The 13606-nt window shown below is 44.2% G+C and overlaps 1 protein-coding gene across 2 annotated transcripts in view; it reads right to left on the bottom strand.

Moving 5' to 3' along the window:
* Positions 1 to 13375, bottom strand: part of SGPP2 (sphingosine-1-phosphate phosphatase 2) — a 122835-nt gene extending 109460 nt beyond the window's left edge. Inside the window, exon 1 of one of the 2 annotated variants that reach the window (XM_070619950.1) lies at positions 12527 to 13375. In XM_070619950.1, coding sequence (XP_070476051.1) covers positions 12527 to 12721 — 195 coding nt within the window. In that variant the 5' untranslated portion in view covers positions 12722 to 13375. The remainder of the gene's footprint in view (positions 1 to 12526) is intronic. The other variant, XM_070619951.1, reaches the window with a different exon arrangement.
* Positions 13376 to 13606: the final 231 nt, after the last annotated feature.

Here is a 13606-nt window from a genome sequence, read left to right as displayed (position 1 = left end):
GAAGGAACAGGCGAAAGGACAAAGAAACCAGGCATGTCTTGTCTGAACCCACAGATACCCTGCAGGGAGTTACCACTTCCTCCTTATCTCCATCTCTCCCTCAGACTCCCAATATTGTCTCTTTACAAGGAAAGATAAGAAACATATTGATTGAAGGGCTGGCCCCATGGCCGAGTGGTTAAGTTCGCATGCTCCGCTTCGGTGGCCCAGGGTTTCGCCAGTTCAGATCCTGGGCACGGACATGGCACCGCTCATCAGGCCATGCTGAGACGGCATCCTGCATGCCACAACTAGAAGGACTCACAACTAAACATATACAACTATGTGCCAGGGGCTTTGGGGAGAAAAAGGAAAAATTAAAAATTAAAAATAAAAAAAACAATCTTTAAAAAAAAAGAACTACACTGGTTGTGAGCTCATGTTAACTGATGACAATGGAAGATTCTGATGCACAAGGGAAAAACTAAACAGATCACGAAAACTCAGTAAGAAAAACACCCCCACCAAAACCACAGTGGAAGAAATAAAATACATGACCAGAACATTAACAAAAAGAGTAATATGAGTATCTGCTATATAATATTCAACCTCATAGAGATGAAAGAAATACAAAATTAAAATCATGAGATGCTTTCATTCTGCCATCAAATTGGCAGATTACTTTTTAAAAGATAAAACACCACTAAGGAATGATAAAATTAGTGGATGAAAATATGTAGAGAAACAAGATATTTCTAATGTTTCAGAATACCAGTCTACAATATACTTATTAATTACAAAGGGAAAAACACTTCCTTGGAAGAAACCACGTAAATACTTTTAAAGGTGTTTAAAGTTAAAATCGCTGGTAATAGAATAAATCAAGAGTTTTTGCCTCCTGATATGATGCACTAAGGAGGACACAATATCTTGCCTGTGGTATTCCTGCCAGAAATAGAGAACCTGAATGTAATCTTGAGGAAACATCACACAAACCTGAATTAAGGGATACTATACAAAATAAATGGCCTGGACTCTTCAAGAGTCAAGGTGAGAAAAGGCAAGGAAAGATTGAAGAACTTCCAGGGTGGACTAAAGAGATGCATCAACTAAATGCAGTTTATGATCCTGCATTAAATCCCAGAACAGCCAAAGGACATTAGCAGAGCAATTCGTGAAAACTGAAAAAGGCCCACAGATTACATACTATCTACTTGGTAATTGCACTGTAGTTACATATGAGGCTAACATTAGGAGAACATGGGTCAGGAGTACATAGGAATTTTTTTGTACTATTTTTGCAAATTTTCAAAAGTCTGAAATTATTTCAAAATGAAAAAATTTAAAGATAATTCTTGATGCTGTGCTTTATTCATAAAAACCCAAATGTCCATAAACAGTAGAATGGATAAATAACTCGTGCTGTATTCATGCGATGGATGCCACTTGGCATAAAAATGAAAACACTACTGCTACACATCCTACGTGATTCCATTTATGTGAAGTTTAATAGGCGAAACTAAGTTATGGTGCTGGAGGGAGAATGACGGTTGCCTGGGAGTAAGAGTGGTATTGCGTGGCAGGAGACTGAGGGAAACTTCTGAGGTTCTGGAATTGTTCTATACTTTCATCTGGGCAGTAATTATAGAGAGGCTGACACACAGTTAAATTTATCAAGTTGTATGTTTAAGATCTGTGCACTTGCTAAACCAAAGTTATCATAAAGAAAAAGCAAAAGAGAACAAACAACAAGAAGATAATACTAAATGCTGACAATGGAGAAGCAACTGAGATATATTTTCACAAGGTAATTTGGCAGTAAGGATGAAGAGCTATGAAATAAGATTTTCTTGTGGTTCTCTGGAAATAATTCGATATTTAGATTCAAGTTGAAGTACAAAGATAAAGACTGAAACAATCTAAATACATACTTTAGGAAATGGTTTAAAAAATTAAGTTACAATCACACGATAAATGATAACAGAACTATCAAAATCATATAATTAAAGAATATTCAAAGATGTGGGGCAATGCCTATGATGTGAGCAAAAAAAGCTAATTCCAATATTATATGAATATAGCATGCTCATCACTTAAATATTCTATATTTGCACAGAACAAAAGGCAGCAATACTCTAAAACAATGTTTTTGTCTAGGTTGCAAAATTATGATGGGATGTTTTTCTTCTTTATACTTTTTGGTGTCTTCTTCTATTTCTACCATAAACATCTATTACTTTAATACTTGAAAATTATAAAAACTAATTTAAAAATATTTGATATCTTCCTAGCTGAAAATCATCAAAAGATCAAAAACTGAGAAAGGAGGAAAAAAAAACAACCGACTTCTAACACAGCCTCCTTTCACTTACCCTGACAACAACATCTTTGATGTTCTATCTCATGGCCACCTTTTAAGTCACCTTTCGAAAAAGGATGATTTTTTTTTAACTGTACTAAAATGTGCACCTAAGCCCTTTCTCCATCAATGAAGTCCTGGCCTCTCAGCTCCCAACAGTTTATCCCCAGGAGGCTTATTCACCATCATCCCCTCTTCCTCCCACCCAGAGGAGCCCCTGCTTTGATGGGCTGTTTCCCATAAAATTCTATGGGAACAAAGCTTTTGCCACTTGGAAAAATCGAAACACACCTTGAGGTGGAAGACGGGGCATTTCTCTTGCAGGCATGATTACCAAATAAACGGCCTTAACAGAAGCGAGAACGAAGCTGGTATTTTGTTTTGTTTTATTAAATAAAGGGTTATGAATCTGCCAGTGACCATCTGGGGGGCTGCAAGTAATATTCGAAATAGCTCTAGGAAACCATGACACCCCTTCCCAAGGTTCCCAAGCCCCACCTGCAAGATCTTCCCCTCCCATCCACCCTGGCCCACCCCTAAGGATTTTTTCTCTGTTTTTAAAACACTTTGCTCATTGGTCCATACTATGTTTGAAGCAAGAATGAGGGGAGAGAAACGTGAATCACAGTCTTTGCTGGATTTTCCAATAACCCATTTTATTAAAATGTAGAATGCCTCTCACTAGGCAAGTAGAATAATAAAGGCCCCACTTTTAGCATTTTTATAGATCCCTAACACAGATAGGAGCGCTGGAAACGTGTTGCCAGGAAACCGGGATAGTGTTTTCTCCCAGGAAAATTGTGTGCCAAATAAAATGCAAGACTGCTTCTGCTCAAGACATAATTATTATCAGGAGGACGGAGGACTTAATCATTAACAAAAACTGTAATGACAGAAGTGAAAGTGCTTTTTTAAAATTTAAAAGTTTTGACATCTTAATTATAAGGCAAGAAAGCTAAAATTAGACTAGGCTTGCTGTCAACAGTCTCCCTAAAATAGTCACTTAATCATGGCAGGTGTCTCACCATGACCCAACTGTTAGCGAAACCTAAATTCCCTTCATGGCGTCCACAGAAGAAAGCGACCCAATAAAAAAAGTTACTTATTAATCAAAACCCTTCATCAGTTTCCTGGGTAAAAAGGGAGGAGCCAACACTGAAAAAAACATTCAGCTAAAAGAAGACACAGCCAGGTAAACTGGTCAGGGATAGAAATGACCCCAGTTGTGAGAGGAAAGAGCAGGTGATCCCATTTCTGCCGAGAAAGAAAAGGTTGACTTTAACACACCCTTCATGCTTCGTTCAACAGGGAGCAGTAAGTACCTGCTGTGATCCAGGTACATGTAAGGCCCTGGGGATGCACAATGGAGGAGGGGGGATCTGGTCCCTGCTCCCCATTGTCCCCATCTACTGCCATACCCCTAGTCTATCACCATTCGCAACTAAACAAAACTGACAGAACTAGTGATCTAATTGCAATTATGTGCAAGTCTTCAAAAAAAGTAGGGACCGACACATTTTGGTTGCAAGGGGAGACCCACACGGTGAAACTTCAGCTACAGGAGTTTGCCACACGATTCCTCAGGAATTAAGGAAACAATGCCAGCAGCTACGCAGCCAGTCCTCTTTCCTGAGCCCCACTCCCCTAAGCCATTCTACCCTGAAAGTCAACAGTTCCTCAGAAGTGGCGTCTACCACACTCAAGATTTGGCTTCTTCCTCCACTCGGAGTTTTTCCTTCTGCACTTACCAGTGCTGTGTACTTTCTGCTCTCCTCTCCACCACGGGCTTCTGCTTTCCTACTGATTTCTCTGTCTCGAGGCTTCTGTGTATGGCATCCTCCTTCCCTTCAAAGTTCATCACCATTCTACTATTCATGTCCCTATGTCTGGGTCTTGCATTCAGATTCCCTGAGCAACTTGATGGGCTTCGTTAGTTACTGTCCAATACGTAGTATCCCAGGTAAGTGAATTTCTCACACTAGGCCATTTCATAAGATGCTGAACAGCCTATAGAAGGCTGCCTTTGACACAAGGGCTGACCCCTAATCCAATCAGCCTGTAGCCATAATGATGGGGTCCCGTGATTCAAAACATGGCAACCTGTGTCTTCGGAAACCATCTGTGGTCTCTTTCTTCCTAAGCTGTTTCTAGGTGAGAGAGACACTCAAAGTATCATCAAGAACCCAAGCCAGATATCAAGGCTTGATTTCCTGTTAGTTTCATATTTGCTGCTGTTTGAGTATAACATCACCATTTCTAAATGCTTCACCACCAGGCTCCCTCAGTACCCCACACAGGCATCGTCATTCAGCCCCACACTCTTTCCCATTAAGCACAGTGACACCCTGAGAACCTTTCTCATCACAGTGTTCCAGTTGCCAATTCTGATTTGGCACCTGGGATGAAATTGATTTGCTATCCCCCCCATCCCTAGGATGAAGTCCAAATTCTGCAGGAAGCCACATTAAGGCATCAGCCTAAAACTCTGGCTCTAGCCCAAAACTTCAGCCAGTATTACCACACCACTTTCATCAGGCAAGCTGCCCTGGATATTCTCCATTTGTCCTTCCAGGTCCACTCTCCACCTTTCTCCAGGAGGGGGGTTGACCTTTATGGATGGCATCAGCCAGGTTCCCAAGCTCCCTGGCTTCTGACTGAATTTGGCCAAAGGGAAGCACTAGCAGGATACGAGAGGGGACGTGAAGAATGAGTCTGAGATGGCATTTCCCCTATTCCTTCCTGCCTAGAGGGGGCCATGTTTCTCCACTAAAGGCCTCAGCTCCTGTCAGGGGCCTCTGACAGCTAAGCTCTCATTGGGTCTGGGGTTACCAGAACCTTCTCCTCTTCTCTTGCTTTTTACACTGAAGTTGTCTGCTCCAAGATGCTTCATCCTGCCATGTTGGTTTTTTCCAACCCTGCCTACACCTTTGTAAAATAAGCCCATCTTTGAACTGCCTCCAATTACCTACCCCCTTCCAAAAAATTTTTCCATAGACTTTATTTTTAGAATAGTTTTCAATTTACAGGAAAACGTAGAACACAATACAAAGAGTTCCCATATAGTCCACATCCTTCCCATCCACTCTGCAGTCAGTTTCCCCTATCATTAACGTCTTATATTATTAGTACGATACATTTGTTACAATACTGATGCATTACTATTAAGTAAGCGCATACCTAATGTCCTTTTTTCTGTTCCAGGGTCCCACCCAGGACACCACAATTACATTTAGTTGTCATGTCTCCTTAGGCTCCTCTTGGCTGCGACAGTTTCTCAGACTTTCCTTCTTACTGATGAACTTGACATCAATAACAGTATTGGTCAGATACTTTGTAGAATGTCCCTCAAATGGGATTCATCTGATGTCTTTCCCATGATTAGACTGAGAGTATGGGTTTGGGAGAAGAAGACCACAGAGGTGAAGTGGCATTTTCAACATGCACCAAGAGTCAATAATTCCAATGTGCATAAAGAACACATACTGTATCATGACTTATCATGTTGATGTTGAACTTGATCACCTGGCTGAGGCAACGTCTGGCAGGTCTTTATATTGTAAAATTACTCTCTTTTTTTCTCCCTCTTTCCATTCTATTCTTTAGAAGGAAGTCACTATGCGCAGCCCACACTTAAGGAGAGGGAAGTCATGCTTCCCTTCCCTGACAGTGGAGTAGAGTCTATGTTCCTTTTCTCTTTTTTAATTGAGGTAAAATATACATAACATAAAATTTGCCATTTTAACCATTTTTAAAGGTTTCAATTACCCTTTTTCAGTGGGCCATCTATTTCCTGTTGGGACTCTTTCTCCACCCAAGCTGAACTTGTCACCTGTTCACCAAAAATCACAGTGGGTCTTTATGTTTTATCACATGAGATTTCCAAGTAAAGAAAAGAGGTTCTCAGGCCAGCCTGGTGGCTAGTGGTTAAGTTTGCATGCTCCACTTCGGCAGCCTGGGGTTCACGGGTTCAGGTCCCGGGCAGGGACATACACACTGCTCATCAAGCCATGATGTGGCGGCATCCCACATACATGTGGCAATCTTCCTCATAAAAAAAAAAAACAAACACTGATTCTCACATTTTTGCCTATTTGACTCCTACTGCTCTTCAAGCCGCTACTCAAGACTTCATGGACTCCCCTAGAGTTGCTCCTACTGTCTCCCTGGCCACGTCTTTATCCTTCTATTCTAGTATTTTCTGCATTGCACCATTTTCTTTGTGGTCTTCTCAGGGCAGGAACTAAATCTTATTTATCTTTAAGGCTGAGGACTGTTCCAGAAACACAGTAGTTGATCAAAAGATGTTGGTCAGAAACAAAGATGAGATAGAAGCAGAAATGGCCTGTTTTCTCCAAAGATTAAAGAGAGTGTTAATACCTAATATTGGTGAGGGTGTGGGAAACCTAAACTCAGTTATAGATCTTAGCACAGCCTTTCTGTGGAGCAACTTGGTAATACTTACTAAAAGCCATAATACGTGCATATTTCTACCCAGCCATTCTGAGTCTGGAAATTTAAATTAAGAAGACAATCAAAGATTGACATCAGTCTTGGTGATGATTTTTTGAATCTGACACCAAAAGCAAAAGCAACAAAAGCAAAAATAAACAAGTGGGACCACATCAGACTAAAAAGCTTCAGCACAGCAAAGGAAACCATCAACAACATGAAGAGGCAAGCTCCCAAATCAGAGCAAATATCTGCAAATCATATATTTGATAAAGGGCTAATATCCAAAATATATAAAGAATTCACACATCTCTATAGCAAAAAAAAAAAAATGTGACTAAAAAATGGGCAATGATCTAAACAGACACTTTTCCAAAGAAAACATACAGAGGCCAACACATACATGAAAAGGTGCTCAGCATCACTAATCATCAGGGAAAGGCAAAGCAAAATCACAATAAGATATCACCTCACACCTGTTAGGACGGCTATTATCAAAAAGACAAGAAATAACAAGTGTTGGAGAGGATGTGGAGAAAAGGGAACCCTTGTGCACAGTTGGTGGTAATATAAATTAGTGCAGCCACCATGGAAAATAGCATAGAGCTTCCTCAAAAGATTAAAACTAGAACTACCATATGATCATGCAATTCCACTTCTGGGTGTTTTTCTGAAGAAAATGAAAACACTCACTTGAAAAGATACATGCACCCCTGTGTTCACTGCAGCATCATTTACAATGGCCAAGACACGGAAGCCACCTCAGTGTCCACTGAGGGATGAACGGATAAAGAAAATGTGCTACATATATAGAGTAGAATATTATTCAGCCATAAAAAAGAAAGAAATCTTCCACTCATGACAACACGGATGGACCCTGAGGGCATTATGCTAAGTGATATAAGTCAGATAGAGAAAGAAAAATGCTGTATGATTTCACCTATATGTGGAATTAAAAAAAAGAACTCATAGATACAGAGAACAGATCGGTGGTTGCTAGAGGTAAGGGGTGTGAGGTGGGCAAAATAGGTGCAGGTGGTCAAAAGATACAAACTTCCAGTTATAAAATACATGAGTCCTGAGGATGTAATGTACAACATGATAACTATAGTTAATAATACTGTATTATATATTTGAAAGTTGCTAGGTCTTAAAAGTTCTCATCACAAGGAAAAAAATTGTAACTATGTGTGGTGATGAATGTTAACCAGACTTACTGTGGTACTCATTTCACAATATATACAAATATCAAATCATTATGTTGTACCTGAAACTAATACAATGTTATATTTCAATTACACCTCAATAAAAAAGACAATCAAGATACATGGAAAGATACTTGTACGAAGACATTATTTTTAATGCAAAAAGTGGAAATAATCTAACAGCTCAATTAACAGGCAAACTAAATTATAGTATATCCATGCTACGGAGTAATACACAGCCATTAAAAATAAAAAAAAATTGAACATTTACTGAGAGATTATCTTTGGGCAACGGTATAATGGGCATGGATTTAACTTTTTCTTTGTATTTTTTCAAGTTGTCTCATCTGAACAATATCTGTAACTAGAAAAAAAATGATCAAATGTACCTTTTCAAAGTGGCTAATTTTACCTTTTCAAACCTGCACGTCCACATAAAGATAATCAAAACTTGAAGTCCAAACTGTTGGTCAGGTTAGTCATAATCCAGCCAAAGATCACAGCTGCCAAGACTGCTGTCTCCAGCCATCACCACCCTTGTCCTAAACACACGAAGGGTGGGTGAGTCCCAGGAGAAGAGCATTCAGAACTTCCCCGACGTTTGCCAGCTTCTCCGGGCCCCACTTCTGACCTGGCTCCTGGACACTGGTGTTTTGTTTGTTTCATTTTTAAAGCTCCTCTAATGACTATAATGTCCAGCCACAGGTGGAAACTCGTGGTTCTATTCCACTCTGCTCATTTTGCAGTTGAGACAACTGCGGCCCAGAGAAGTCCACAATGACCCTGAGGCACAGCCAGATCCACGTCTCCCATTTCCTATGACGGCTCTTTGCACTTTAGCAATAAAGTCAAGGGTGCGGTTTTGTAGACTGACAGATCTGGAGGGCCCCAAATGTTTCAAGAGAGAAACAAAGAGTGCAAAGACTTCTAAAAATAACCTAGCTTTGATCCTCTCCCCCACCCAACTTTAGAACTATGTCTGAGCAAATAGTTATCAAAATATTTACTGAGCAGAGCACAACTATCTCGGTCTAATGTAATAATGGGGGAAAGCATTGCAAAGTTGAACAATGCAACTGAGTTGAGTAAGCAAAGATGATAGAAACAAAAACACCATCATATCCAAGGCTGGCTTTACCTCAAAACAAATAAACACAGTTCTGACCAGTACTGTGCCCTCCTACCTCAGTCCTAGGATCCCTGACTCTTGCTCTTGGTAAATGCCAAGAATGCCCTCCGATGATTATCCTTGCAAACTCAACGCAATACCTCCTCCTTCCACCCAATCTCCACCCTGCTTGCAACCAGCCCCAACACCTCATACATTCTCAGCGAGACAGATAGGGTGAAGCCCTGGAATTTTTCCCTGGAAGGTAGCCAGTAGAAAGAAGTTTAGAGTTGAAAGCCAAAAGATCTGATTGCGTGGATATCTGGGAAGTCCTCAACAAAGCACTGAACTCTTCAGGACTCAGACCTTCTATCTGTGAAATTCCTGACTACTAGAAAATCTCTAAGGTCCAGTCTGACTTGTAAAAGGACAGCCTTGTGCAAGCCAAGCCCAGCCCTGGTTTGCTAAAGACTTAGTTAACCTTTAAGCTAGCAGTGTATGATGTTAGGAGAATGTAGAGGAAGCATTTACTCAATTATTTCCACCTTTGTCCTGTTTTAAGGATCAAAATAAATAGAGAAAAGGTAGGAGGTGGGAAAAATGAACTTATTGCAATATAAAATTACTCAAGTGAAGACAATAACTTATCTGTTGTTTAAAGGGTCTTAACGTCGTAATGCTCCCTGACGTCTGCGCTATGTGGAAGAAGCTGATTTTCATATTTACTCCGCAATTTTAAAAAAATCTTAATTTTTTATCTTGAATTTTTAGCTCTCACTTTTTGCCAATCTATAGTGAGTGAAGTCGTGCGTTGGATGAGAAGGGGGAACCATTTGGCTCACTGAACGCTCAGGCTCTTCCAGCAGCCAGAACACAGCTCTCTGCAAGAAATCTGCTTATCTCGCTTTCATAAGGGAGATTTTATATTGCCATCTGCACTCATTTATTCACAAAATTCACTGAGCTCCCAGGTTCCAGGCCGCGGGAAGAAAATAATGAGCACACTGGACAAGTTTGCTGCATTGTTTGAGCTTCTCATCCAGTGGAAGAGAGCAGCAGTAATCAGATCTCCACACTAAGGCATATTTACACACTGTGATAAGTGCCACAAGAAAGAAACTCCAGAAGCAAAGAGAACCTATAAAAGGGGCAGCCATTCTGGAAGGTGAGCGAAAGTGTCTCTGAGAAACTGAATGACGAGGAGCAGGTTATTTAGAGAAAGAAGGCCATATGGATCAGGCAGGGCAAAGGCCAGAGGCCGAGGGAAGTCCAGCCACAGGAGAGAAATTTTCTCAACTGTTTCCTTGGAGTCCTGTTAATTATCCGGGGCAGGAATGCAATCATTTTCTTTTGGGGACTCCACCTGTATTTGCAAAATATTAATCTTTCCAAGTCACTTGAGACGAACACACCTTTAAGACCATTCATTAACCTCTCATTTATCAAATGCTCTCATGGCGTTTTTTCCCATCACACACCAACACAGTGGTTTCTTATTGCAAATTTTTAGCTCTCACTATTTCATGATCTACAGTGAGTGAGGTCGTATGTTGGATGGAAAGGGGCTCACTGAATGCTCAGGTTCTTCGAGAAGCAAGAAGACACTTCTGCAAGAAATCTGCTTATCTTGCTTCTCAAGGGCAAAAGGATCCTTTTCCAGAATTTAAAGTTATCTTAGCAAGGCTAATGTTTAAAACAAGTCTGAAAAGCACTAGAGGAAAAATGCACTCTTCTTTGGCTTCCTGGATGAGGGAAACAGACTAGAAGCTTGAGCAGAGGGCAACAGAAAGCAGCCTGTGCATTTACCTGTGGGTGTACACAGTGTGTGTGCACAGAAAATGCTGTACCATGGGGCTGGCCTGTGGCCTACTGGTTAGTCTGCATGCTCCACTTCGGTGGCCCAGGATGCACCAGTTCAGATCCTGGCGCAGACCTACACAGTGCTCATCCGGCCATGCCATGGCGGCATCCCACATAGAAGAACACAGGATATACAACTATGTACTGGCGCTTTGGGGAGAGAAGAAATGCTGTGCCACACTCCAGGCACATGACTGGTTCTTATCCCCTCACTCCGCCCCATTTTTAAGATAAGGCAAGAGGAAAAGGGCGGAAGGGTGTCTCAAACTCATCTAAAAGTTACTAGGATGTCATGTGGGATAGAGAGAGAACAATAAAAGGAGAAAAGAAATATCAAAGAGATGGATTTCTCTGGAGAAGAACATACAAACTACCCCCACCCTCTCAAATAAATTGTATAATTCAATGCCCACAATATTCCATTCCACATGGAAGCCAGGTGCTTCACAGCTCCTCAGTCACTACACCTAGAAATCTACACATAAATAAATGCCACCTTCCTGCCCCCAAAACTTCTAGGAAGGAAAAAATGTGGCTTTCCTCACACCCCACAAAAGGAGTTGGAATTGTTAATACACTGCTTCTGTCCTCATGTGCCACAGTTTTCACCTCCTCTAGAGAAAGGGCAGCTTCTGTGGATGCTCCCAGTATCTCAGTGCTGCAGAGAGCCCACCCTGGCAGACAGCAGCCCTGGCACGTTAGCATCTGCAGCCTGTCTGGTCCCTGCCCCCTAGAGTCCCTGAGCACTGCGACGCCAACACACACGCTGGCTTCCCCAAAGCCGCAGTGGGTTGTGTAACCACACTCTGAACGCCTAGAGCGGAGGATGGTGAGCTTCCCTCCTGACAGCATCTGTTCAAAGTCACCGGTGCCAGTTAATAAAAGACCCACCAGGCTGGAGGCTGGAGGGACCCCGAGATCCTGGGGGGAGGGAAGGAGCGAAGCGCTGTTGGGACTTCATCACTGGCGGTGGGGGGTGGGGTTGGTCAATCTCTCCAGGAGCAATTTTTAAGCCCCAAGTTCTGTCCTTAGAGCTGGCGATGCAGGACAGTGAAGCGCACGCTGAGCCTGGCCATACACCCCAAGAGTGAGGGGCAGAGAAAGGGGGAGGGGGCGGAAACTCAGGAATCCTGGGGGACTTCTCAGAATTTCTCCCCAGGCAAGCCTCTCATGAAAACGCCAAGGACATCTCCGGTCCTCTTCCCAGTTACGTAACTCTTACACATTTGGAAGAATGGACAGGAACATAAATTTAACTACTTATTAAGGTAGGAAGTCTCTAAATAAATCGCATTTGACGCTCTGGGTGGATTTGAAATCTGAACAGACCTAGTGGCCACCTGGCAGCGTTAGAGGGTGGCATCCTCGAGACTGGACTCCCTAGCCCCACTCCCCTGCACACACAGCGGCGGGAGCCGGGTCGCCGCCGGGAATGGAGCCCTCTCGGCCGGGCAGGATAGCCGCCTGCCTGTCCCCGCGTCGCGGAGTCGTCTGGATCAGCTAGCCCGCAGGCTGCAGAGAGGCGGCCCCTCCCCCCACCCCGGCGAACACCTGGCCCGCGGTTACCTGCGAGGCCGTGACTCTCCGCAGCCCATGGGCCGGCCCCCCGCGGCCCTTGCCGGTGGCCTCCGGGAGATGCCCGAGCCCGGGCGCCGCGCCGTCCTCACAGGGGCCTTCATCCGGCGCGGGGAAGAGCCCGCAGCGGCGCTGGAAGCGGGCGACGAGCTGGGAATCCTGCAGGCTCCGCAGCAGCTCGGCCATGGTGCGCCCGAGGTCGCGCGCCGCCGCCGCCACGCGGGTGCCCTGGGCTCACACTGTCCCTCCCGCCGTCACCCTCGCCGGGCTGGGCAATAAGGGCGCAGGGCGGGCGGGGCCCGGGGCGCCAGCCAACAGGTGCGCCACTCGGGTCCTAGCGCCCGCCCCTACGCGCGGGCGCCCAGGTGTCCGCCTCCGCCTTGCGCCCAGCACGTCAGCCCGCCTTGCCTTCCCCGCAGGCTGGGGCCGTCCCGGCGTCAGGCCCGCTCGGAACTGGAGTGAGGAGTACAGGTGTCTACACCGCGCCGCTCTCTGCACCATCGCGCCCCCACCCCTTCCAGGCTGGCGCAGGCGTGCCACCTAATGGGGAGCGGCCGAGCAGGTGTGGACCTGCTTGAGTCCATCCTGCCATGCGCGGGCTGATCCCGTATTGCCCTTCCTTTCCCTCTTGACCCCAGGGTGAAGTCGGATTTCCTCTCTAGCCCCCTGCAGCCAGACCTCCACTCCTGCCTTTGCCCGCTTTCTGCCAGTAGAGTGACGCCACCCCCCCCCCCCCCCCCCGCCCCAGGAAAGATTCCCAAGTTCTTTCCAAACTCCGTGATGCAACGTCTCCCCAAAAGCCCGAACTTCCTCGACCTTGCTCAAGAGCCCAGGAGTTTCAAAGTGGACCCTGAGTCATCCTCCGCATCCCTGCTTCTGCCCTTGGGATTGGGCAACAGTTTTAGACCTGTGGGGAGGAAACGCGATTCCTTCTCGGTTTTCTGCATTGAGAAAGATGATGCTTGCACCTCCCTCCTACTTCTTTTTTCCGCTCTGCCTCTCTTTACGCAATGGCACTGGGAAGGCGGAACAAGATCGTTCGGGACCTTTAGACCCGAAGAGAACACGGTG

This window comes from Equus przewalskii, chromosome 5 (genome assembly GCF_037783145.1).
Source record: "Equus przewalskii isolate Varuska chromosome 5, EquPr2, whole genome shotgun sequence".
Taxonomy (NCBI): Eukaryota; Metazoa; Chordata; class Mammalia; order Perissodactyla; family Equidae; genus Equus; species Equus przewalskii.
This window is presented reverse-complemented; position numbering and strand designations above follow the sequence as displayed.